General features: G+C 38.4%; 1 protein-coding gene across 2 annotated transcripts; it reads left to right on the top strand.

Annotated features, from left to right (window-relative positions):
- Window positions 1-487: 487 nt before the first annotated feature.
- CIBAR1 (CBY1 interacting BAR domain containing 1) lies at window positions 488-26,986 on the top strand. 2 transcript variants are annotated; one of them, XM_087750065.1, is made up of 8 exons: window positions 488-638; window positions 2,686-2,920; window positions 5,426-5,494; window positions 11,223-11,324; window positions 14,996-15,100; window positions 16,268-16,381; window positions 18,002-18,121; window positions 23,483-26,986. In XM_087750065.1, exons 1-8 carry the CDS (start codon window positions 607-609, stop codon window positions 23,585-23,587), a joined length of 882 nt encoding a protein of 293 aa, XP_087606191.1. In that variant the 5' UTR covers window positions 488-606; the 3' UTR covers window positions 23,588-26,986. The 2 variants fall into 2 exon arrangements, with proteins under 2 accessions (XP_087606191.1, XP_087606180.1); XM_087750054.1 differs by having other exon boundaries at window positions 23,480-26,986.
- The last annotated feature ends 709 nt before the right edge of the window (window positions 26,987-27,695 follow it).

Here is a 27,695-nt window from a genome sequence, read left to right as displayed (position 1 = left end):
CCACAGGATTTTTCCCCATGGCCGCCCAACCTCAGCAGCTCTCCCTCAGACCGGTGGGCCGCTTCCCCTGGTACTGCTTCTCACTTGCCAAGCCTGATGTGCAAAAAAAGAGTATCTACCAAAAAATTGAGGTTTCTGTTTTGTTTTTGTTGGTTGTTTTTTTTTTTTTTTTGGGGGGGGGGGTGTTTGTTTGTTTTTTTATGAGACAGGCTTGAGCCTTCCCGCTTTCTGCTCCTGCTCCGGGATGGGCCTTGGCGCTGCACTTCTCCCGGGGACAGCCAGCTCGGAAACGGGAGGCCTCAGCCCCTGCCCTTCGGCGGGCTCGGGGCCCAACCGCCCTCCAGCCACCGAAAGGGACCGGGTGTTCCGGGGCCGAGAGCCGCTCCCCAGCGGCCCGCCCGTCCCGACGGCGGCCAGGGGAACACGGCGGCCTCCCCTCAGGGGCCCCTCCGGGGCAGGAGAGGGCGGAGCCCCCCCCCCCCACCAACAACTGCCGGCGGGGCGGGGCGGGGCGGGGCCCAGGGAGGGCGGGCGGCGGGCGGTGACCATGGAAACCGAGCGCACGCGGAGCGCCGCCCTCCTTCCCGCCGGGGCGCTGCCGCCGCCATGATGCTGCTGGGCCGCGGGCTGGACGCCAGGTAACGGGGCGAGGAGGGGCAGGGGAGGCCCCGGGGTGCCGCCGCCGCCTCGGTGCCTGTTGCGGGTCAGTGCCCGTCCCCCGGAGGGCTGCTCCTGGGGGCTTGCGGGGGGGGGCTGGCTGCGTCGCCTGGCCTTGCCGGGCACGGGAGGAGGCCCCGTTTCAGTCAGGCGTGGGGGTCTGAGGCGATGCGGGCCCGGTCCCCCTTACGGCAGCCAGCCTCCCTCGGGGTGGGGGATCCGCCTCTGTTTTCCTCAGGCAAAGGCCGCGAAACTTTTCGAGGCTTAGTGTGCTATGCAGAGGTGAAGTGGGGACTTGCCAACTTCATCGGGCCTCTCGCTGATAATTTTGTGGCCACCTCTAAGCGGTCACAAGTGATTAGGACGGGAAAAAAAAAAAAACAACTTTTCACACCCCCATTTAAGGAAATGTAGTGTTTCATGTCCCAAAATTAAATATTATTTGCATGGGAGTACTGTGAGATCAAAATCGTAAAGTGGGTGAGGAAAAGTGCTTAAGGCTCCCCCCTGGGAAAGGAACACTTTCTGACATGAAGACCTTCCAATAAAATAGGAAAGAGGTACCTTTTACTGAAGATTTTATCAGATAGTATTAATTTTGAAAAACAACTTTATTAATACTTAATGAGACTCCTACTTTCCTACTCACTGGATGAAACCTTTCCTATTCAAATGGTTCTATGCTCAAGCATATCCTGGAGGACCGAACAACTTACTTGGAATTTTTTTTTCTTTGAACAAAATCTCTTTTGAACAGTCTTCTAGACTGCTTGCCATGATGCAACACAACTGTTTTTTTGCCTGTAGCAGAACTTGGGCCTGAAATATTTTTCCTGAAGAGTTCCTGAAGGAAGGTGTTCTTCATTTGAATTGACTGCATTGTTGTTTGGTCTTAACATATTAAATTTCTTCCAATTTTTCTGATTTTCATGTGTTGTGATATTAAGTCAATATTTAAATATTGGTCAGCATTTGGAGCTGGGGTAGCTTAAGGATATGGGGGAAGTTCTTGTTTCTGTCCCTCACCAAGACAGTGGTACGAGTGAATTCTTTTGCTGAGAATTCCAGCGCTTCACATGAATCGCCTCATGTAGACCACGGAGGCTTCTTAGGATTCAGTATCTGGCAGTCACTGTTAGCTAAATTGTCCTGTAGTTGATTCGGTCAGATCAACAACAACTGGCATGAATTCACTGACACTGATTTGGTTTAATAGTATCACTCAAGCATAACTAAAGCGAGACCATCAAATGATGTGGGAATAGGAAAGCAAAATATCAAGTGAAATATATGAATTAAAAATTCAGAATTACTTATCTAGATCATCATTAATAATGAAACATACAGGCATTTGGTTTGAATAAAAAATGAATTAAATTAATGTCATTTAAAAGAAAATAATTTGTTGGTGTGATGAATGTCCTTTCTGTGTTTTTTAGAGTTTTCACCTCTGTACTTGTGTCCATTCACTTGTCTTCTCTAATTCTCAGGGGTATTTATCCTCTGTAGTGCTGACCGGGAGCAGTTTGGTACCTGTTCACAATTTAAAGAACATTCTATATCTTTACAGATTTGCTCTATACTGCCTCATTTCTCCAGCCATTGACTTATCTGTTTAGATTGCAGACTCTTGCAGGAAGCTCTGTGACCCAGTCTTGTTTGAGACCTGCAGGTGTTACCACTGTGTTAGTAATTAATACCAACAGTAATAGTGAGCTTTTGCTTAACCACAGGAGGAAAAACTTCTGAGCTGATTTTTGTGATTTGGGTTTTCCTCTATTAGATCTTTATTTTTAAATATAAGTCCTACTTGCTTTGTTTGTTTGTTATTCATTCATAAATAGGCACGTATTACATCAGACTGTTATGACATTCTCTTTTTAAGAGTAGATTTCCATTTTGTACTGAAATGAGATGTCCAAATCATGTATAAATTATTAATAGTGTAATTATATAGTTTTTCTTCTGTATGTGTTGTAAACATTTGTCCCCTTCTTAGTTTTTCACTTATTTTTCTTTGGTATCCAGGGACAATCAAACTAGACAAATACAAGATGCTGTTTCAAATGTGGAAAAACATTTTGGTGAATTGTGCCAGATATTTGCTGCATATGTACGCAAAACTGCCAGACTACGAGACAAAGCAGATCTTCTAGTAAATGAAGTATATGCATATGCAGCCACAGAGACACCAAACTTAAAAGTTGGACTGAAAAACTTTGCAGATGAATTTTCCAGACTTCAGGATTATCGCCAGGCAGAGGTACAAAATTAAAGCTCTACATGTTGTGTTTGCCATCTGAACTTTTCGGTTACTTATCTGTGATTAAAAGGGAAAAGATATACTCTGCAATCATGAGAGAAACATAGGAGAAAACAGTTTTAAATTTATTAGTGGCAGAGCAGGATAGGCTGCAAAAGCGTTCGTTATTTACTTTGCTAATAACTTTAGTGAAAACTGCCTGTGATTAGTCCTGTTGAAGTCAGTGAAACTATCTGTATGAGCACTCACAGAATTTGAGACAGAGCAAGTCTTTCGTTGGTCTTAGACTTTGGATTATGATTTATGGTTAATAAAGTGTTCTTTTAGTTTTGTGACTTGAGTTGTCTAGCAGCGGCTGAGGTAAAATCAGTCATTTTCCTTTTGCCAAGTCTGTTATCAGAAGCAGTATGGAAGAGAATACTAACTGGAATCCTTCTCTGGGCACTGTCAGCCCCTCTGAGGTGCTGTCGGGAACCACTGTAGATTTCATAAGTCTGTAGTTCAACACTAAAAGTACAAACTTGATTTGGACCACGTGTGACAGTGTAGTCACATTTCTGCTAGGTAAGTGAGAGTATAAAGAAAGGTGTTTATGCCGCTTACGCATACGTGTGCAGGGCCAGTCAAAAGTCAAACTGTAACATGATCCAGAATTCCAAATGCTAAGATTTAAGAAAAAATAAATTCATCCACATGTACTCAAACTAGTTTTTGGAGTACGTCTCTATTCTTTCAGTAGGGCATAGAAAATTCCTATTTATAGTTTTGAAAAGTGAAGAACCATTGTAATTTTAAAAAGAGACTAAAGTAGTTGACATTCTTGATGTTTTCAGATAGGACTTTTTCTTTTAATAGAAAAAGCATTGCAAGTTGTCTTTCTATATTAATGAAGTAGAAAAAGAAAACCTTTTAAAAGAAGTTAATCCATGAGGTATCTAGTCTACTAAATAGCAGGTTTGAAAAACAAGAAATACGCATGGATCTTTAACAATGTATTTATGGGCAGATTTTTAAGAAGTAATAAGAAATCCAAGGGTGTGGATAGGGCAATTTTTAATTTTTTCCATAAGCTCTTATGCATCTGGCTCCAGCTAACCCACACATAGGTTCTTATCACGTGCTTCATTTAGAGCCTTACTGCCCTATTCCGTTCCATTCCATTCCATTGGTAGTTTAGGTGAAATTGTTTGACAGTGCACTGATAGAGTGTACTAAAGGAGAAATGTTTGCTCATTTGGCATAGATTTTGGCTGACTGGTGACTGCCAGTTTAGAGTAGAGCGTAATGTCTGTCCCTTCCTAGTAGAGGTATGCACCTCGTCCTAATTTGGACATAACAGCAATGAGCCAGATGACTCACTGGTCCAAAGTCATCAACAGCTTATGCTGGGGCTGCTTGAGCAGTACTGTCAATTTTGACAAGCAGGCAGGTCTTATCCTATTACCTGTCTGACCATATGTAGCTGTTTTTCTGACTAGGAGAACTGAAACAAAAATTCACATGCACTCATCTGTGAGAGCATTCATGCATTTTGCACAATCTGTTGTTGGTATATTTAATATTTTCAGTACCTACGATAGTGTTTCCATTATTTTTAAGAACAGAAGTGTTGCATTTTGTACAGTATGTTTGACAGCAAAGACGGCTTAGTCCGTAACGGACCTGTTGGAACAAGTCCAGAGAAGGGCCACAAAGATGATGAGGCTGGAGCACCTCTCCTATGGGGACAGGCTGAGAGAGTTGGGGTTGTTCAGCCTGGAGAAGAGAAAGCTCCGGGGAGACCTTCTAGCAGCCTTCCAGTACCTGAAGGGGGCCTGCAAGAAAGCTGGAGATGGACTTTTTACAAGGGCACGTAGTGATAGGACAAGGGGTAATGGCTTTAAACTGAAAGAGGGTAGATTTAGGTTAGATATAAGGAAGAAATTCTTCACTATGAGGGTGGTGAGGCATTGGAACAGGTTGCCCAGAGAAGTTGTGGATGCCCCATCCCTGGAAGTGTTCAAGGCCAGGCTGGATGGGGCTTTGAGCAACCTGATCTAGTGGAAGGTGTCTCTTGCCCCATGGCAGGGGGGGGTTGGAACCAGATGATCTTCAAGGTCCCTCAAGCAAACCATTTTATGATTCTATGATAATTTATCAACAAGTGTAGAGCAAATACATTGATCTTTAACTTTAGATAGAAGGCTACAGATCTCCAAGAGACAGCGTTTGGTGTATTTAGTACTCAGTTGTTAGAATCTCCATGTTTTATATATCCTGATGTATTGTCAATGAAGAAAAAGGAATTCCACTAGAAATCAGCTTGCGGTCCTCAAAATACAAATGATTTACTGGTTAATTTAATTGACTCTGTTTTTTGAAATATTTTTAAAATATGTTCATTACACTATATTTTCAGCATATATGGACTAAATTCCTAGTAATATGAGTCACTAGTGAATGGTTTCCTGTTTCTGTACACCATAGACACGGATGATTTTTATGACCTTGTGGTTTCTTTTGTAGGTTGACAGGCTTGAAGCCAAGGTTGTTGAACCTCTGAAAAGTTATGGGACCATAGTGAAACTTAAAAGGGTAAGTTAAACGTCAGTTTTCTCACAATGTACGTTTTGGTGTTATGGCCAATCAGTTGAAAACTTCTACTTTACAGGGGGGAGTGGTTCTGATTTTTCATATTGCAGTAATCAGTCTAATTAAATTATATAGTAATACATCTGAATTGAAGCTATATATATGTTGGAGAAAAAAGCTTTGATGTGAAGACAAGGATAATCAGACTCTTGGAGCACAAGCAAATGCTAAAAAAAGGCATTGTGAATAGTGTGAAACTTCCTAGGTAGTGCAAATCCAGGACGTTTTTCTTTGTAAATAATGGCATTCTTTTCATTATTATTATTATTCAGAGTTCCAAAAGGTGAATTACATGTGTATTGGGTTTCCGTGGCAAGGTTTTGGTAGTGGGGGCGTACGGGGGTGGCTTCTGTGAGAAGCTGCTAGTAGCTTCCCCTGTGTCTAATGGAACCAATGCCAGCGGGCTCCAAGATGGACCCGCTGCTGGCCAAGGCCAAGCCAGTCGGTGACGGTGGTAGCGCCTCTGGGATAATGTATTTAAGAAGAGGGGGGGGAAAAAAAAACTGTGCAAATGCAACCGGAGAGAGGAGTGAGAATATGAGAGAGGAACAACTCTGCAGACACCAAGGTCAGTGAAGAAGGAGAGGGAGGAGGTGCTCCAGGCGCCAGAGCAGAGATTCCTCTACAGCCAGTGGAGAAGACCATGGTGGGGCAGGCTGTCCCCCTGCAGCCCATGGAGGTCCACGGTGGAGCAGATATCCACCTGCTCTAGCACAGGGTCCTCCATGGGCTGCATGTGGATGCCTGAAGGAGGCTGTGACCCTGTGGGAAGCCTGTGCTGGAGCAGGCTCCTGGCCTCCTGTGGGAGGGACCCCACCCTGGAACAGGGGAAGAGTGTGAGGAGTCCTTCCCCTGAGGAGGAAGGAGCAGCAAAGGCGACGTGTGATGAACTGACCTGACCACAGCCCCCATTCTCCGTCTCCCTGCGCTGCTTGGGGGAGAAGGTAGAGAAAATTGGGAGTGAAGTTAAGCCTGGGAAGAAGGGAGGGGTGGGGGGAAGGTGTTTTTAAGATTTGGTTTTATTTCTCATCCTACTCTGATTTTATTGGCAATAAATTAAAGTGATTTCCCCAAGTCAAGTCTCTTTTGCCCATGACAATAAATTGCTGAGTGATCTCTCCCTGTCCTTATCTCGACCCATGAGCCTTTTGTTATATTTTCTCCACTGTCCAGCTGAGGAGGGGAGTGATCGAGCGGCTTTGGTGGGTACCAGGGTCAACCCACCACAACATGTAATGCTTCTGGCTTTTAGTCATCTCTTGGCTGCCTTTAACAGCTTTTCTAACTTACGATTGTGTTCTGTGTTGAAGTTCATAACATAGAAGACACTTTTTGAAACTGATAAATAGGTAATGGCCTGAATCCCTCTCTGTCCTGCAAAGTCATCAGGATGTCCTGAAGATACACGAAAAACTGAGGTTTCTTCATTCACTATATTCTGGAAACAGTGTGTATATAGGGGTTTGAAATATTTCCACAAAATATCTGTAAATTTCTTTCCTCCAGGAGGGATAAGCTTGAGCAAGTAAATTTTAGTAAGCAGATACTAGTTTATAGGATGACAGTAGTTCTTCATAGTACTTCTATATTACATACAGGATACCTTCATCCTGTAAACTCAAATCTATAATTGATTTATATATCTGTATCATAATCTGTATAAGTCAAAAGGTAAAATGATCATTATTTGATGGTATTTTACGTACAAAAATCTTACAGCTTGTTCATCATGGTTAATTTGAGTACATTGTGGCATTGCATCTCAAACTAGCATTTTTTCATATGTTTTTGGTTTTGTATCTTCCATACGGTGAAGAACCAAGTGCAGTGTTTGGAACTTAACTGCACAGCTACCTGACTTGGTTGTTAGAGAAACTATTATGAAGGAAATGCATCCTGCACTTGAGTGGTACTATGTCTGGTAGACCTTAGCAAAGTTGTAGACTATAGAGCCTGTATCCTAGAATTCAGTGTCTTAATAGTCACTCTGAAACCCAGTTTGTGAGACCTAGAACTGACTGAGTATTCTATAGGTTATAAATGTTGAGGGTGGAAGACAAGGTTCATGTGTTTGTGGCAGTAGCGTTGCTGAGGAGACAACACAGCTCTACAGCAGTGCTTGGGGCTTCTGAAGCATTGAAGATACTGTTTTGAGGTGCATGGCCACTGATAGCCAGTAAATGCTGAGGACAGAAGCAAGTGAAGAAGCCAGGTCATCCCTTGCAACAGTGAATGGCATTCCCTGTTGTCTTTCTTTGCCTTTCAGAATGCCAGAAAGCATTACATAATATTTATATTGGCTATAGTGAGGAGTACAAGAGCATTCTTAAACTCTAGATGGGATTAACTATTTTATCAATGTACCTTTGAACTAAGAGAGGCTTCAGTAAAGATGTAGGCTATTTAATTTTTTTTTTTCCCCCCTGCCCGTTACCATAAGCCTTGGTTAAAACTTCAGCTGTCTGGTCTTCAGTTATCATCTTTAAGCACTGGGACATTTTTAGTGAAAAAGGAAGTTTCGTCACTCGCGTACAGCTAGCACAGGGTGCTAGTTGTAGGACCTCTTTACCTGTAACTACATTAGCTAATTAAGTAAAATCAGGCAGAATATGTCATTGTAGCACTTTTTATAAAGGGGGTGTTCTCACTGCTACTTAGTGGATCTGTTCAAGGGCGTGCACAAACTATTTTTGTGCTATATCCAAAAAGAACTGTTGCTGTTTCCACGGGGTAGATATCAATGTCCTGTGATACTAAATGCTTTAAAGAGGCCCAGGTCAATCAGACTAGTGTTCTCCTTTAACTGCTAATGCAATAAAATTGTTTCATTCACATGTCCTGGTTTACTATGCAGAGTAGCTCTGTGGGGCAGGATTTGGCAACTTCAGTGGAAGCTGGCATAATATTCTTGTCCTGTAATGCAGCTTAAATGTAGGATTTTAGGATTTCTTTCTGTTTCATTGCTCTATATCTCAATCTTCACTTTTCTGCTTTTTGGCAACTCTGTTCCTGGTTCCTTTTCTTCATATGAAACAGGACATCATAAAACCAAGGTGATCCACCTGCAGAAGAAAGGATTGGCTTGCTTTAATAACTTCAGTGACCACAGCAGGTAACAGTACAGTGATGAGGATCTGCCAGCTCATTGTCTGGTGGATGGACTGTAGCTGTACTTCTGTATGGTTTGAACTTAGTTGGCTGACCAGAGTTCTTGTGTGACTTGAATTCATAGTTTAAAGCCAGAGGGACTAAGAATAATTTTATGTTCTCTGTACCTGTCCTTTATCTCACTGCCTATTGCATTCCATTCCATTTCTCCTTGGGTGTAATTAAAGCATATTTTCCAAAACCATATCAAATCTTGGGCCGAAGACACTGGAGGGGTATGTAGGACTGTTTGTGGTAGTTAGTGGTTAGTTGATGGTGGTGTTTTGTTTTAAATGAAAGACTTCCCCTAATCTTTGGTTCTTATTACATGTTCCACCGAGACTAAAGAGCTCTGTGATGCTCTCTTTTTTTCTGGATGAAGGTATTTAGATGCTAATAAAACGCATTTTTCATTCTTTTCAGTTAGCTAATAATGTAGACCTTAATTCTTTCACCATAATGGGATTTCCCCAGCTTTTGAATTTTTTTATGTTTCTTTCTGCACCTTTTTCAGTTTTTCAACATCCTAGACAAAATGTGTATGTAACTGTGCCCTATCTTTGTACATCCAAAACTGGTATATAGCCCCACTACTATAGCCACCAAATCTTTGTCAGGCTTTGGCTAGCAGAGAAGTATGTTTGATAGCTGTTGTTGCTACAGAGAGCAAAGGTAGAGAAGGGAACAGTGCAGTCCCTTCTAGGGACTTCCAGAGTCACTATGTCCTAGAAAGAAAATACTGCATTTTATAATGGTAACTCTAGCAGTTCCGTTAGCATTCTCAAGTATACTTTGCGTGAAAGTCAGAACCCTTTCAGCCCCAGTGTTAAATCTGATTGACTGTTTTAAATGGGCCTAGAAAGTCAGTGCTGTTAACGGGGCCCAGTCATTAAATAACACTAAGCATGCAGCTGTGACCATTAGATACAAAACTGCTTTGTTCTATGGCAAAAATAAATATCTTTTTCTCTTCTCTTTCTCTGCCTTTAAAATTTAAAGTGTAAAGCAATAAAAGATTTTTTTTCTGTTATTGCTTTTCTTGCAGCCACATGGTTTTCATAAAGGAGAAAGCCCTTTCCAGAAGTCTTTCAGGTGGCCTTAAAGGTGCTGTAAATGCCCTTTTGAAAGAACAGCAGCAAAATCAGGTTTGATGGGCTGAAGATGCAGTTCTTTTTATTATCAGAAACCAGCTCTGTGTCCCTAAAGATGAAGCAAAATGACAGTTGTAAACACAAGGACATACAAACAGACAGTGAGGATAGAAACAAGGAAGAAACTGCGTGTTTTGATCCTGACCTCGTGTACTGACTCATTATTGAAGAAACACGGCACTCTGAAACTTGGCACACTTGCGCTTGTCATTGACTACTGATCTTGTCACAGGATCGCAGAACTTTTTGTAAGAGGGGCATTCTTGGTTGCATGTCTTTCTGGGTGAAGGAGACATACAACCATGTTAAAATTCTGAAATCCAGGGAAGGAGCACAGACAGCTTCTTGAGATTACAGTTTTTCATAGCTTTAATCCACTCTGTTCTGAAGTGGTAGATAAATGGGAACTGCTCTTTTTAGAGGAAATGATGGTTTGAAATGCATGCCCAACTCCTGCCTCAGATTTTGTTAGACCTAATTCCTTTGGGCTGTATTTCTGCTTGTTCTAAGGTACTGCTCCTTTAAACTAGAGCCATCAAAATTAATGTAATTTCCCATACCAGGGTCAATGGAATGATACATATCTGACTGGCAATTTTAGATTCCATGTATGCCAAACTATTTGTAAAACACAGTTTTATAGCATGAACAAGAATTCGAGAATGGTATGTAAACATTCTTAAATTGTCGCGGATCTTCCTAGAAGTACATCCTACTTCTCCTTTGGAAATGAGGAGCAAAAATATTTATCAACAGTTTCTGCCTTTTCTAGATCAGCAAGTTTCATCTTCTCCAGCTACATCACTACTAGGATGTATTTTGTTCCAAATGAATTTAAACACCTTAGTAAAGGCATATATAAATATGCCGTTTAACCCTTTCAGCCATGGATTTCCTATGGTACCTTAAAGTCTGTGTAGCAGTTCTATGTTCTTCATAACTTCTGATTGGCACTGACTGCTGCCTGTTTTGTTTTTTTCTTACTGATTTATTTGATGCCACTTTTTATTTCCAAGTGCCACCTTTATTCCATTGCTAAGCCTGGAATGGGCCTGTCTTCTTACTGCTTTGGGGATCTCAGCATTTGGTGATCTACTGTACTTTTCATGAAAAGCTGTAAAATACCTTTTTCTTTTTTTCCCCATGTTTTAAATTATAGCGTGTGCTACAGAGAGTTGTGCAAGGTGCTAAACTCTTGGTCCCCACTGACTTCTGTTTCAGGGGATCATTTAACAGGGTAAGATCAGTAAAATCTGGTTTTGTTTACAGCAGAAGTTTTGTTCATGTTTTCTAAGCAATGCATGTATGAAGAAAAATGCATTTTGTATTATCCTAGATCTATTTCATACATGTCTAAAACATTCTATTTTCAGGATGATCTTAAAGCAACTTTAACGGCAAAGAACCGAGAAGCCAAGCAATTATCTCAACTGGAAAAGACACGTCAGCGGAATCCATCAGATCGACACATTATTGTATCCTGTATTTCTAGTGGCTATAAGAAATATTCTTAAAATTTCTTGGGAATTAAACTATTGTGTTTAGAAAATAAGAGAAGAATGCTCTTTAGAGGGACTTTTTCCTATGTTGATGCTGAATCTCAAACTTTATGAGGAGTTACAGCTCATGTTATATGCTGTATATTTGTTACTCACTCCCTTTTTGATTGAAAAGAAACTACAAAGTATTTGATGTGTTTATGCAAGAGAGGTAGGCGTAGATTGGAGGTTTTTGAAAAGAAGTGTCATCAGACAACTCCTTTTTTACTTCTGTGGATTTTTTTGTTTTATTGTTTTTCTCCCTCTCATTTTGGTAGTTGTTGTGCTTTCTCGTACCTAGATGGGGTAAGAGTTTCCTCCAGCTGTGAGATGAAGCGTGAAAGGAAAAGTTGTTATTCTGTTAGTAGAATACTCAACCAGATTGCTCTTCCTTTCAAAAGACCAGTGACCCTCCCCAGTGTACTATTCTGTATCACAGAGGGAAGAATGAAGCCTCCACAGGATTTCCATTAAAATCTCATTGAATTTTCAAATTCTGAAGCAAGCAGAATCTAGGAGATGCCAAAATAAAGGGGATCAAGGCAATCCTACTTGAGTTCCTTTATGCCTATGTATTATGATACAGCGTTTAAATTCGTGATGATGTTCTGTTTATTTTTTTCTTGCGCTTTAGCATTGGACTCAGGAGTGAAGCAGTCCTATTCTTTGTAGGATTTCATCAACTTAATTTCAGAAATTAGGATCTTTCCAGTGACTGGGGCATGGGACTGCAGAAAGAGCGAAAATAATTGTGATGGTCAAATGCCACCCAGGAGAACTACATTTTATTTTTGTCTCTGCCAAAGAATTCCCATTTAATATTCATCAAGTCAGTTAAATCAAGTGATGACTAATTAGAGTTCCTCATGTAACAAAGACACACAGATGTCAGCCATAGGGTTAGAACTTGAGCTGTGATGCAGAGTTCTCTTCCATCAGAATTAAGGGAGTAAATGATAACAGTAAGCTATTCTCCCTAAAGGGAGATTGGTCCCATTTTTCTCCCTCTTACGCTAATTCCCAGTTGATTTCATGCATATATGGCTGGCACCTAGCTTGTTTCTTCTTGTCTCTTTGCTAAGCTACTCCCAAATACCCTTCTGTGGCTTAGCTTCTTGTAACACCTGTGTTTTCTGTAGTTAAGACTTTGCCTGAAGAGTTATTAAATCTCAGTACAGTCTGGTTTTGCATATGGCCAAAGGCACCAAATGCTACACATTTGCATTTTAAAATGATCAACATAAAATGCATAAAAAGTATTGGGACCAGGAATATGTTCGTTTGCTTTTGAGGATGTATGCAGGTCAGCTTTTAAGTCTGAGAGAGGCTTCACCATGTTCGTTAGCATAGCTGTTAGGCTCCAGCAGTGGTTCTCTTATTCTTGAGCAACTGTGATGTTTCAGCAGCTAATGACTCTGGCCACAGATAGCAAAGGATCTATGCTCACTCGCAGATTTCAAGTCCATCTTATAAAATGTGGGGGTAGTACAGTTTTGAAAAGAAAACCTTACCAGATTTTTTTTTTTAAATAAAAATAGGTTTTTCTTTTTCTGAAATGGCCTACCTAGGTGGTCTGATTTTTTTTTTTTTTTTTTTTTTTTTAAATAAATAAATAAATAAATAACCAAACCCTCAGTCCAAGACAAACAGATGTCCTGAAATATTCTGGCCTGGATACTTGAATTGTAGCAAAGCTATAATAAACTGTAAGTAATGTCTTACAGCAGTAAGCTTCAGGCAACATAATAATAGCACCCTCCAAGTATACAGAAGTTTTGAAATATCTGAGGTAAATACTTCACAATATATTAAAAGTAGAAGTGAAAACAGATACTTTTATGAATATTGTTATTTTGCCATTTTTTCCTTAACTAATATTTCCAGTCACAGGTGTGTGTTTCATAAGAGAAAATATCAAACTGCTGTTGTGCAAACTACGCGGGTTCTGCAAGTTTAGACGTGTCACTCTACAACAAACAAAATTCCTTTCCCAACGCATCTGTGCACAAAATCTGGCCAGTCTGTTTAAAGGATTGAGAAGATATATTTGATTATCATAGAACTAACATACTGTATTTGTAGTGTAATGGCTGCTTATGCATAACAGCTGCCTTCATTTACAGATAGTGACTGATTGTAATAATTGAGAATACACAAAATGTCTTTTCGTACTCTGTTTCCTGCCTGTGTTTTGGGCAAAATCAAGAAAGGGAGATGAACATGTGACCTTACGTACTACTAAAGATCATTACCAATTTTGTTTGCCCAGTAATGGCAGAATTGTGTCAATGACTTTAAACCATTTTTGTAAGGAGATTGTTTCAAATTGATAATCCTGTAATATAAGGTTACCAGATTTTAATCAAACAAGAAGTGACAGAGCATGCCTTATGCCTTAGGTTTCCATATACATATAACACTAAAAACTACATCATGGAAACCGGGCCTGTGGTGTCTATTTCCGTTTTTAAAAAAAAGTTAAGTTGCAGTGGTGTAGAAATGGGAAGAATCCTACGACTTGATTGTAAGATACAATTACTTGATCCATATACTATTTCCAAATCGCAGGACAGGATAGATTGCCTGATGATACTCACTGACAGAGCCTGTAAATAAGTACTGTCTTGACTAGTCTATGATGTTTGACCAGTAATGTGTGGAAAATAAGTTCAGACCCAAATTTTGCAGTCTTCAGGAGCAAGCTCTTACATCTTTACATCATTATTTTGTAATAGTACACAGTTCTCAGACTTAAGCAGAATAGCTTCAATATCTTTATTTAAATAGTAGTGTGCACTTTTATACAGTTCATACTTACAGCTAATTAAAATACATATCTAAAATGTTTTTTGTAGTAACAAAATAAGAAAAACTGTGTTTATGCATTAGGGATCGGTTGGTGTGTCCCCTTCCCAGTGCCCTGTTGAAGATGATTTTTATAAAATGTTTTAATAGTATAAAAATACTAAAAATATAAAATACCTGAAATGCTTTTGGATCTAAAAATGGTATTAACTCTAGTCTGCTGATTGAGGTACTTATGGGAGAAGTGCATTAGTTCCAGCTGCTGCTTTATTGTCTATTTAAATAATTTATAAAAACTTAGTAAGATGAGGTTCAGCACATGACATTGGAAAAGATTTGTTCTAGACCCAGCAGGTTGATCTGCACTTGAAAATAAAGGGTGATCTTTTCAACTCATCCAGCATTCTGGTCTGTGCACTCCTGCCCTCTCCTTTACACCAGCTTAAAAAAAAAAAAACTTTTCTGAAGGGTAAACCCTTGTACTGGGTTAATTCCCTGAACCCAGTCACTGTGTCATCAGCGCTGGCTCAGTGGAATTAGCGGATGATTATTACAGAAAATGGATTAGGGCAGTGAGACTTTCCTGACTGGCTAGAGCTAGTCATTTTTCATGTTTCAGATCAAAGTCACAATGGTGTAGAAGGCATCTTTATTTGTCCATTAAGCTACAAACAAATTTACAAATACAGTAACACAGATGTGTAATATTTTGAAAACCCAGACTTAAATGTTTTCGTGGCAATTAGAGCAAATATCTTTGTATCAAATACAGGACTAATTTCACCTTTGTGTTACTTTACCAGGCTGAAAGTGAATTGCAGAGAGCTTCATTGGATGCAACTCGAACAACTCGCCAGTTAGAGGAAACCATTGATAATTTTGAGAAACAGAAAATAAAGGACATAAAAGTATGTATGCTCACATTTCAGTATATGACATCACATTTCATCTTGCATAATAAAATGACTATAGTTAGTCTTCGGCAAGATTAGCAACATTTAGTACTAACTTAAGCCTACATAAATACAAATCTTGTGGTATTCATGAATATTTCATAATGCAAATATCATGAACTTTGCAATTAAAAAATCAGTTCATTATTCTTACAGTTTATTGAATTCAGAATTTTCCTATATCCAATTGTTTAGCATCTGCACCTTCCAACAGCTGCTGTATTCTACTTTGCTGGTAGCTGTGTTTGTTAGTGGAATGATCTATGTGGATTAATATCAGCAAAATTAACAGAAATAGTGATAAGTAAATAATATATTTATCCATGCTGAAATTTGTGTAGGTTACTGCAGTTAAAAGTTTTACTGATGCAGAAAGCACAAAGTATTCAGTCACTGCAAGTAATCAAAGCTTTCATGTCTCTCTTAATGTCAAACATTTAAGTGGCTTAAGTCCCAAAGACTATAGTTGACTGAAAAGCACTTGCATTATGTGATCATGAATTTAATTATAAAATTGCTGAAGTGAGATACTTTTTTATTTAAAAAAAAAAAAAGACTAAATAGGAAAGAATGAAAGATGGTTGAAAAACCCAACCAAACCAACCACTACTTGATGTTACGAGTAATATGGAAAAAAATTGTGTGAGTTCTGAAAATGTCATCATTAAGTGTTTTACGTATAAAGAATATTTTATTATATAAAATAAATATCTGTAAATTATAGATATGTATAGAATTTACAAATAAATTATCCCCAACCTGTTAAAAAAGATTGCCATCAATAAAGCAAAAATCCACCGACTATATCTTGCGAATACATATCAGGGAATATCAAGTGAGTTTTCAACGTAACACTTTATTTATTCCTAATGATTCTCCTCTTTCCTTTTCAAGTGTTTACTTAGAATTTAGTATGAAATGACAACTGCATAAGTGACAGCTCAGCCAGCATTTATGTTTAATTGCTAAAATTCAGGTCTGACTACTAGAGCTGATGTACTAGATATCATGCAGTTATTTGTATCATATAAATACCAAGTACAGAATTCAGTAATTTCTTGTATTTGAAGTGGTAATGTACTTTACTGCATTAAGAAAACCTTTGTTTTCATTTGCTTTTAGAACATATTTTCTGAATTTATAACTATTGAAATGTTATTCCATGGGAAAGCTTTAGAGATATATACTGCTGCCTACCAAAATATCCAAAATATTGATGAAAACGAAGATTTAGAGGTAAGAGTGATTAAGATTTTGCTTTTCAATTTACTTACTACACAAAAACAGCTTTCACACTTTGGGGCTATACATGTCCCAGGTAGGAAATGCAACATATGTTTCAGGTTCCCAGAACAAACTTCATATGTATACCGAGCCCTTTTTTGCACTTCTCCAGCTAGAGCATACAGGTTTATAAACTGAGAGATTTTTCAAAACAGAGAACTGCTGCAGTGGCAATCTAATCTTTCCCACAAAATACAGATAAGAGACTTTTCCTAAATTAACTGCTACTCCAGGCTCAGCTAATCATAGTCCTCTGCAGTGAATCTCGCTGTAAAGATGCACAGTAAGAGAAAATCTTACACTGCTCTGATAAGATGTTCTAAAGACTGATTACTTCATTAAAAATCTCTCTCTCCTTTCTATTCTGAGTTTTGTTTCCTTGTTTTCATCTTTCAGTTTTTTATTATGCTGTTCTAGAATTAAGAGGCATTTGTTACCAAATTGCTTTTTGTGCCTTGTGGCAGTTACAGCTTCCTTTCAAGTCGCCCTTTCTGTTCTCTGAATTACAGTCTCTCTTTCCCAAGACACGTTTTTCAGTCCTTTATTCATTCTTGCAGTTCTTCTGGATGTTGGGCCTTTAAACTTACTATCATTGAAATACATGTTGTGTGTATGTGTTCAACTTATCAAGAAAGTTGGATCATATTCAGTCTTTTTGTAAATCTTATCAGTCCTAATTTTATTTTTTCCATGACATAGCTCAGGACCAAGGATGGCAGTATTCAGTTAGTGCAAGACATACAAAATCATGATTCTTCAGTTACAGTCACGTTTGAGACTACTTGGTATTTTTACTTCATTTAAACTACACCGTGGCAGTTTTGTACTATTCTAGTTTCACAGTTAAAATGTCATGTGGCACCAATTTGAAAATATCCTTTAAGTCGATACTTTCACAACTGAATTTCTAATCTCATTTTAAGTTTCCTGTTAATTGGACAATATTTACTTTCCATAAAAATATCGACTGACCATAATTCTACCATCTCCTTGACTTTAAAGTCTTGCACAAATAGCTTTATTGTTTTTAGTATCGGGCTGTTAGTCTTATAATTTACTCTTTTTGGCTATTGGAAAGAACTTGTAAATATAATGGATATTACAGTCTCCCCTATATTCTAAGGGTTTTCCCAAATTTTTCTTGAGCTCCACGTCTCCTGAACATTTTGGGAAAAATTTCTCTGATGCAGCAAGTATTTGTTTGTGAAGGGGCTAAGAGTTCATCTCTCCAAGAAATGGAGAGCCTGAAGGGAGTTGCTGGGGTTCATACCTCTAGGTTAGCCTGAAACTCAGCTACATATGTTGGTGGGAAACCATTGCAGTTTTCCATTTGTAAATACCCTCAGATCTCTGAAGAATGTTTACTTGGACCACATAAGTGTGTTGATATGTCTCAGGTTGAGCAAGGATGTTGTTTCAGCTAAAAGTGATCAATCCAAACCACAGTTGGTGCACATCTCTAGAGCAGGTTTAATTGTCCAATGCTGCATTTTTGTTGGCTTCAGTGTTGGTGACTGTTAGCTTGCGAGCTGTATCATGGCACCCAAATCACAGCTTTCTTCATTTGAACAGGTTTTTCGGAGCTCACTTTATCCACCAGACTATCAGTCTCGCTTAGACATAGTTCGTGCAAATTCAAAGTCTCCCCTGCAAAGAACTGGCTCCTTAAAATCTTCATTGAGGACAGTACAGGTAAGAAAGAAAAATGAAATGCTAAGATCACTGTACTAAAAGAATGCCTTAAGTAGAGCCTTAGCTAATGTACATGTACATGGATCCACTATCTTTACCCAGTTCAGGACAGTTACAAAGGTAAAGAGACTTCCAAGGACATAAAGATCATATTAAGCTTTTGATAATGCAGCTTCTAACTATCATTTTTATTTGAGGAAAAAACAAAATCAGCTTTTAAAGCTGCATTGTTTACTTTTGAAAAATGCCATTTCCAGCAATACTATTTCTTTCATCAACAAACTGGGGTATCTTGCAGAGAAAAGATCTAGGACCTTATTGGAAACAGAAGTGACATTCTTCAAATAACACTTGCATATTCTTAGTCTCAGTATCCAGATCCTAGAGTGTGGATTCTCTACCAGATCCTAACTCAGACTAGTGATACCTCCTAGCAGCAGAGCAAACCCAGGACCAACAGACCTTTCCTTTTATACTCTGAAAATTCAGAGCAGGTGAGGAAAAAGAGGGTGATAAAAATAAGTGAAACAGATGGAGAAAGTGCCACTGCTTTTGGACCAGCTACCTTGCAAAAATCTGTGACACTTGTTTGCAGAAGTAAACTTGCAGACATTGCAAAATGGCTAAATTATTTTTTTCTTTATTGAAGCCTTAATTATGTAACTAAGATGATTCTTACCCATGTTCCAGTTAAAGACAAAGGTGGCCAAATTTAAAATGTACGCATCCTACTTTTCTTCTTTGGATAGAATCATGCATTGATATTGTAATACTAAAAAGTTTTCTTGACTTCATACACACCATTACCCCTTCTCTGCTGTCAACACAGAAAGGATCAGTTATTACAGTTGAGTTATTCTGTTGTTGAATGTATGAGTCGTGCCATCTGAAAAGATAAAAGAACCCAGTGATTCACTGCATGAAGACCCGCCTTGATTTTGAATAAGTTGCCTGTCCTTAATCAAACGAGCAAATTTCATGTTCAAGCTACTTCAGAAAATGTTCACCCATTCATTTCTTGAAGACCAGGGGAAGCTGTCAAAAATCTTTTGCCATCTTCCTTGAGAACTTCCTGCAGTGCTGTGAAACTGTACCAAGGGTAGAAGTATCTGTAATTACTTTGAGGTGCCACAGCTAGCTATGTTTTGGACTCTCTTTTTTTTTTTAAAAAAAAACCAAAACAAAACAAAAAAAAACCAAAAAACCAAAACCCAAACAGAAAAACCCAAAACAACAGAAAACTGACTGTATGTACACTGTGATTTCTCTCAGACGGAGTTGGAACTCCATTTTGACTAACTTGCAGGTTTACCTTACTCTTCTAGACCTCTCTTTTAGCTGTAACTTCAGATGTTAATGTTCTCATAACCTCTCACTGGAATGTCTGAGGAGAATGGGAGGTCATCTAGACCTAGAGGGAAACTGCAATGCATTTCAAAATAATGTCATCTTACTGGGCTATGCAGGGTATCTGCAGAGGAGGATCACACGGCAGAAAAATGGGGGTGGAACACGCTACTAATGCAGCTACTATAAGGCAGTAAAGAAAAGGCTGGCATCTTGTTCTGCACATCCCCCACGCTGCCCTTTCTGATTCTGCAAATAGTATGTTGCATCAGGATCAGGACCTTGAATTACATTAAGGGCTCTGATCTCTGGAACCCACCGAACATCTCGCTAGCAAAAAATGCTGTGTTCAGAAAAAACTTCAGGTGACTTGGTTTACCTTTCTGTGGATCTCTCACTCCCAAAGGTTCCATGCTACATAATAATCCTTCAATAACCATAATGCAGTACTTTGGAATTTTCAGTTTAAAGCAGTATAAATAATATGGTAAGCAGTTCGCAGAATCACACAGACTAACACTATTAGGGACGGACACACACGCACACAAAAACACTAACCTGTAGGTGGGGGGTGGGAAGTCACTGCATTCCAGATGGGATAAACTACCAGTGACACAATACTTGTCTTTCAGAGGATTTAGCACATACCATCCTTGAATTTATTTCTGGTTCTGTGGACTACCTTTCTGTATTATTTCCATATTAAAAAAGTACTCCTTGAGCTTGATTCATTTTTTCACAAAGAGCTACCTCCTTTTAAAGTTCTGGTGCCTTAATGTGATGTCTAATGATAATCTAAGTGTGTCCTGTCACTTACTCCTGGAGTGAGTATTCTGGAAGGAGTACTGTATGCTAAATTATCAAAAGCAGGAACTTGCAGAGGCCACTGATATTTTTGTGTCCATCGTAATGCTTTTGTCCCTCAACTCTTTGCCCCCTTGACTTTCGTAGTTGTTTTCAACTTGCGCCCGGACTAGCTGAAGCAATTGAGATGCTAGTTTCTCCATCCTACCTGCCAGACTTCATTTAGCAGACAGTACTATAATAGCACAAGGAAAGGAGCAATGGGCAGTCCGGTTAGAAAGAATTAATGTCCCAAGCTGCACTGACAGTACAAGATGACTTGCATTTTTTCATTTCTATGCAATTAATATGATCAGGAGAGAAAATTTCTGTGCACCAGGAAAGCTGTTTCTCATAGGATGGCTCCCGATTATGAGAAAACCCCTTCAGGGGTTCAGGGCTTCTTTTAAACATGACTATTGCAGATACTTAGTTTTACACAAGTTCTGAAAAGGCTGTTTAAGTTTTCATAACAATCCTTTGTAAATCCCTTCATTTTGCACTTTACTTGGCAATTTATCTTCAGCATTTCACTTTACTGATTCAGGTTGGTATGCTATATTTTAGACAGAACTATAGCAGAAGAGAATGACCTTTTCCAGATATTTTAAATCAAACTTTACACAAGTTTTATCCACGTGCATTTAATGTTAGCCAACTGTTTTGCACCTGCCCTCTAAGACAGCAAAGTATCATTTTAACTATGGCTGAAAATGTCTGCATCCAGGTGTTCCAACGCTGCCAGCTGTGTAAGACACGAGGAGACAACTGCCATGCTTTTTATAGTAGCACATGCAGTGAACATGCAGCGTAACAGCTTAAGCACGGACAGTCATCGCCTGCGTGCAAACTTGGAGAATTCATCTTCACATAAAATTGTTTATGATGAACAACAAATTATCAGATTCCATTAAATTTTTTAAATTAAATTATTTCTTCAGCATTATACAATCAAAAATTAAATTTTCAAGTACTGGTATGTTCTAGCTTTATGGCAAAATAACACAGATTTAAACTGCCTAATTTCCTTTCTCACTTTCCTTACTCTGATGCAGTTTGGTTCTTAGGTTAGCCATCTTACCACCACCTCACTGCCACCAGTGATATTTAATTTACTATTTAGTTAATTACAGCATGGTCAGAGGTACTTGAGTAGTGACCAGAAAAAAGCCTTAAAGCCAAAATAGCGGCTCTTATTTCAGGAAAGGGGAAGGAGGAGCTTTTATTCAGTAATATGATTGCAGTTCTGCTTAAGAATTTCAGATGCTCTTAACTAGAAAAAAACTTGGAAAATTAAGTCTATCCATTGAAATGAAGCTACCTTAACAGGCTCAATCTGCAGCACTCCTTAATCTCCAATTACGAATCAGTGTCATTGTCTTTTTCTTCTTTCACAGAATGAAAGATTGCTGTTTTAGGCATTTAGACTGAAGTTAACCCAGTTTCATCCAATGATTAATTCCATTTTCTGTTATGTTCAGAGATTAGTAAGCAAGCATTTGCTTCAAGCTAAATTATGTACTTTGTGAATATCAACAAGACTAAGGATTTTTCTGCATTGTCATGGTTTAACCCCAGCCAGCAACTAAGCCCCACACAGCGACTCACTCACTCCTCCCGCCCAGCGGGATGGGGGAGAGAATCAGAAGGGTAAAAGTGAGAAAACTCATGGGTTGAGATAAAGACAGTTAAATAGGTAAAGCAAAAGCTGCGCACGCAAGCAAAGCAAAGCAAGGAATTCATTCACTGCTTCCCATCACAGGCAGGTGTTCAGCCATTTCCAGGAAAGCAGGGCTCTTGAACACTATCACTCCGAACGTGCCCCCCTTCCTTTTTCTTCCCCCAGCTTCGTATGCTGAGCATGATGTCATATGGTATGGAATAGCCCTTTGGTCAGTTGGGGTCAGCTGTCCAAGCTGTGTCCACTCCCAACTTCTTGTGCACCCCCAGCCTACTCGCTGGTGGGGCAGTGTGAGAACCAGAAAAGGCCTTGACCCTGTGTAAGCACTGCTCAGCAGTAAGGAAAACATCCCTGTATTATCAACACTGTTTCCAGCACAAATCTAAAACATAGCCCTATACTAGCTTCTATGAAGAAAATCAACTCTATCCCAGCCAAAACCAGCACATGCTTTCATTAGTTCAATGACTGCACTTTGCTTTATACACACACAAAACACTTCTGTTATATACATAGCTGTATGAATTATGAAATCTCAGAAGTCAATGTAATAACCAGCATTTAAGGGTTTTTTTTTTTTTAAAGCAAGTTTTGTCTTCAATACTGAGCTTTTATTATATCACTGTACATGAGAAAACTCAGAAAATAAAACCAAAATTAGAGCTGCAGATGCCCCTAGAGAACTGCTGCACATAAAACCATTTTTCAAAAGCATTCCAGATGACTTGGATAACTATCTTTGAGTTTAATGTTCCTTTTCTCATGGGGAAAGAAAAAAAACATATATTCTACTTTAAATTGTAAATGTTGCATCTTCTGTGAAGAATCTATCTTCAGTAGGAATTAAATTGAGCCCTCATTAGAAAAAAGTATAGATGGCAGAATCTGTCAGATCAGATGAAAGCTTGGCAGCTGGCACTTGTTTTTAACATTTGATGAACCAAAAAAGGACTACGGTATCATTCTGAAGGGCAAGCGCTGATGGGTAGGGAAAGAAGATCATATATGAATGAAGACTCATCTAGTAAAGTTTGTCTAATTTATTCTCAAACACAGCCTACAGCACAATAGTGTCGAGTTTTTCATTTAACTGAAGAGGTTTGATGTCCTCAAGATAAGATTATGCCTTAATACTCATCTTCAGCCTGCTGTCTTAACAACCAACCCAGAAAAAAATGACTTGCATCCTGTTGATTTTTAACATTAATTCAATCGATGCATAGTTTTCCCTACCCTATAATAGTTCTCAGTACTATGAGGACTTTTTTAGCTTTTAAAAATCATTACTGCATTTATGTTCTGTGCTATGTATCCTTCTGTTGGCATTGTGCATGTTACTAGAAGTTGAAGGGTTAAGGGATAAACAACAACTCCCCTCCCCCTGAACGAAAAAGCTACAAGTACTTAGACTGGAAATGCCAACAGAGAATTCTTTTTCTTTCTGGAGAGCTAACACTTGACTTACTTTTGTTGGGTTTTTGTTTTAGCAGATTTCCAGCAGTATGCTAAGAAAAGATGAAGAAGAAGAGGAGGAGGAAGATGAAGATGAGGAAGAGGAAGAGGAGGAATTTGATGCTACTAAGGAAGTGAGATAACAAAACTGTTCTAAGAGTCTTTTTTTTTTTGATTGAGGGAAAAAAGATTGCCCTTTACATAAAGGTTTTTGTGTGTTAATCAAAAACTTCACTGAGGCTGTATTTTTAAAATTCCAACAGGAGCAAGAATTGGCACTAATAGCAGAGGGCCAAACAAATGATCAGTTTCAAAGAATGGAACAGAATCTGCTGAAAATGGACAATTTCAGTAGCTAGAAAATGAAATATTTAAACAGAATCGTGTATTATATTTGCATAGATGTTATACTGCAGTCACATTTGCTTAAACTTACATGATGAACAGTGTCCAAAAACTGCACTAAGCTGACAAGCAGTTATGAACATACAGGTTTGCTTGTTACTTTGCCAATACGTTACCTTATTCTCTAGGTACACACCTCTTGGATTTACTAAGTCCTCTAGCTGTACCTGTCATAATTGGTTTTATACATCCTAAAGTAACTGTAGTACTCAAGAAACTGATGACAGCAACAATCCTGTTACATTTCATTTTGTTACCCACCTTGGATGGCAGGAGGCAGGGTGAGGTGTATTGTTTTCTCATTCTCATTTTCCTCAGGCTTGACTAAGATGACTTGATTCCTTTGCACATGCAGAATGAACATTAACAAATAAGGACCTAGCCCAGTATCTACTTTTAATGCTGCTTTGCTTTTAAATAAAAGTGCCTTCATAATAAAACTAGTTGATATTTTATATAGTTGATATTTATTATATTAGTTGACATGATATATATAGTTCAAGTTTCATGTGTTTAACTGGTTGATTCAGTTACCAATTCCATCAAACGTACAAGAAATTACACATTTTGAGTGTAATTTCTTATCCTGTTTGGAGATGGTTATGCATGTTCATTTTTGAATAGCATACAACCGTCTGCCAGAAAGCTGCTGTCATACTGTTTATCTCCAGCTTTAGTATCTGCTAAATGTGGAAAGAACACATGTATAGATCTAGAATTTAAACTTGTAACTGGGAAAACAATCTTAAGTTATAACCAAATAGTCTTTCAGTTAAGGAAATAAACCAGGAAGTGTATTTTTAATATTGATGCCTCCTTTGTCCACGGATGCAAAGTATGCAACGCATACTTGTTTTGACAGGTGAAAAAACAGGTTTTGCCAAAAATTAGTGTGATGAAAATATCAGTGAAAATGTCACAATATAGCGTTCTGTTTTAAACCTAGAAAAAGTTTTACACCAGAATTACATACTATTGACATTGAACTACTGTTGACAAGGAGTAGAATACTAATGACCTAAACTTAAAAAGTACCTAGGTAACTAATTCCCATCTATTTCAGCGAGTAGGGCACTTCAATAAATATTTGTATCACAACATCAGAATTATGATGATCACCACTTTACCATTTCATATTCAGTGAAGTCATGTAATCCAAAACAGATGGTTAACCTCATGACTACACCAGGTTTTCATATAATACAGATACGCAAATTGCAATTATTTCTGTACTATGCCTTGAAAGAGAAATTCTGAATAAAAAAGGAATCAGTGCTTAATTCGCACCAAAAAATTAGTAGCTAGAGTACAGAAAGAGAATTTTTTTATCCTCAGCAGCTTCAAATTCCTTCTCCTCCCCTAGCTCACAAAAAAGTTGCCTTTAGGAATTACTGAAAAACATATGGAAAGGGAGAAATACGGTGTTGGGCAAGTTTGTCCTGCATATATGATGTCTTCAGTTTGCATATTGGACAGAAATTGTGTGACCTTGAAACTATAAAGTCACTGATTTTCATGTATTTTAAAGCCAGAAGAAGAATTTAAAATGTAATTACAGAATTAAATATTACCTAGAGATACTTCTGCAGATTTTTCTCATGGTGTTAAATGCTGACTGCAAGACTGACAGTACTCCACTTGTTCATATCTGTTTTGGACTACTGACATGTAGATGATGCAGGCTTGTATCCATTCTGCTAAGAGTATTTTGCCACTCTATTGAACATGCTGGCCCATCCTTTTGGGACTAAGGATTATCGTCTTGTACTCATCAGATTGTCATATGTTATGGCTTTCCTGAATGCCTCAAGCTCCTTCTGTACGTGGTGACTATTACTTGTTTTTGATGACAGAGACTGTTCTCCTTTAAATCATAATTTTTGGACAATGGTAGCAAAAGCTACCTCAGAGTAAGCATAACTAAGGAAACTAGCTATATTCTATATCAACACCACAAACTGCAGCATTTCCTGTGTTATTCTTTTACTATATGGATGGTACTTAAAAAGGTAGAGCAGTAATTCAAGCCATGTAATTACAGACTGTCTCTGATGCATCCTTTAAACTGAAAGTACAATGCCACCAAACCATTAAATATCTAAAGTTATAAAACCCTTATTATCAGGAAATTCTGTCACGACACCACGCACCTGTACCACTTCTTCAGGCAGAATCAGAATATCATGCCTATATATACACATACACATCCCAATTGGGGGTGGAAGGAACCCAAAACACCAACCAAAACATACTAGCAAGATAACAGCTATAAACTGAGAATCAACTGTCCTGTTAACCTTCTCATTATTTAACTGATGTACTGGCATCCTTTCCTAATTTCCCTCTGCTTCAGATCATGTATGCATACTTTGAAGTACAGTTTTTGTCTTTATAGACCTTTAAAAAAACCACGTTTTTGGCCTATCAGTCAGACATTTCATAGAGTAACCTAGAGTAGTCATAAACTCTCATCTGGCTTTAAATTAAAGACAAAGTAGCTACAGGGCAAAAAAAAAACCATTTTGAAATGCCTTAATTATGACCTCTGCCATTATAAGCTTTGTGACTCTTTTTATGCATTTACTAGGGGGGCAAAAAGTATACCATCCCAAAAATGAATGGTAACTTATCAGCAATTACTCAAACTTTCTTGAGAACAGATAATGCTTTTTCTGAAAGATAATCTCACACTTAACCAGCAAAATACCTACTAAATTCCCCTATCCTCCCTGCCTCCAAATCCTTTTTTTAATTACAAGAATTCACGTGTGTGTACCAACACTACTCAAGAAGCATGGTAAAAAATTTAACAATTTATTTTCAGTGTTTGAAATCTCCTGTTGTGTAGTAGCTAGAAGAACTTTAGCAAATCATCTAAAGCTGATTAACTGGAAAAGTTACTTGCATTCACATTTACAAAACAGCTGATAATAAAGAGGCAAGATTTACTAGTAAAGATTATGTTAGCTTATAAAAATAATCACAGTGAAGTTTTCAACAGCATGATTAGGACAGACACGTTTATTTTGGGGATTCTTGTAATATATCTTTATTTTCCCTGCAAGTCTTCTGGCTCCTTGATCTCTTTTTATAGTAACTATGAAATAAAAGCACCGATTTGTTGTGGATTTTTTAAATTTTAATTCCATTTAAATTCAGAGGATTCAGAACAGTACGCTTCTGAAACTAATTCCTATCAGACAGCAAAAAAAGTAAGCGTTCAGAATTTGAAAATTTGGCCACACTTAAGTTTCTTTGCTCAGAGGAATCTACCTATACAGACTTGGCATTATCATTCTCATTCAAAATGCTTTTTTCCTAGCACTTAAAAGAGAGGACAAATAATATGCAGAAGAAATGAAGCTACACTGGCCTTTTAAAAATTATAGAACAAAAAAAAAATTCTCTTGATTTTGTTTGCTTCTACTTAAAAAGAGTTTACATGGAAGTTTAATAATGGTGATGACTTTACATAAACAAAGTAATTAAGGTTTGACCACCAGTGAGGGTGATGAGTCACTGGAGCAGGCTGCCCAGAGAGGCTGTCAAGTCTCTATCCTTAGAGATACTCAAAATCCAACAGACAAGGCCTTGAATAACCTGTTCTAGTTGACGCTGGTTTGAGAAGGGGGTTGGACTAGAGAGCTTCGGGTCCCTTCCAACCTCAACTACTCTATGAATCTATGATTTTTTGGTATGGCCCAAGGAAAGGTTAAAACAAGTTTTCATCATCAAGTTGCAACTTTGTTGTCTTAGTTTGAGAGGGGTCTAAAACTTCATAAAATTCTTTAGTACTCCAAGTCCTATCTTGTATAGTTGCAATGTCAACAACGGTGCAAAGTCTTT

The sequence above is a fragment of the Nipponia nippon genome, unplaced genomic scaffold (genome assembly GCF_047370975.1).
Source record: "Nipponia nippon isolate SJK-2023a ecotype South Korea unplaced genomic scaffold, ASM4737097v1 scaffold_1, whole genome shotgun sequence".
Lineage (NCBI taxonomy): Eukaryota > Metazoa > Chordata > Aves > Pelecaniformes > Threskiornithidae > Nipponia > Nipponia nippon.
The sequence above is the reverse complement of the archived record's forward strand: the minus strand, read 5'-3'. Positions and strand labels throughout refer to the sequence as shown.

Excerpts from the sequence above, each read along its gene's own strand:
- CIBAR1 (XM_087750054.1), top strand. The coding sequence starts at position 607 with ATGATGCTGCTGGGCCGCGGGCTGGACGCCAG. Across the intron at positions 639-2,685 it reads GGCCGCGGGCTGGACGCCAG|GGACAATCAAACTAGACAAA; the intron begins GTAACGGGGCGA and ends TTTGGTATCCAG. Across the intron at positions 16,382-18,001 it reads ATGAAAACGAAGATTTAGAG|GTTTTTCGGAGCTCACTTTA; the intron begins GTAAGAGTGATT and ends TCATTTGAACAG.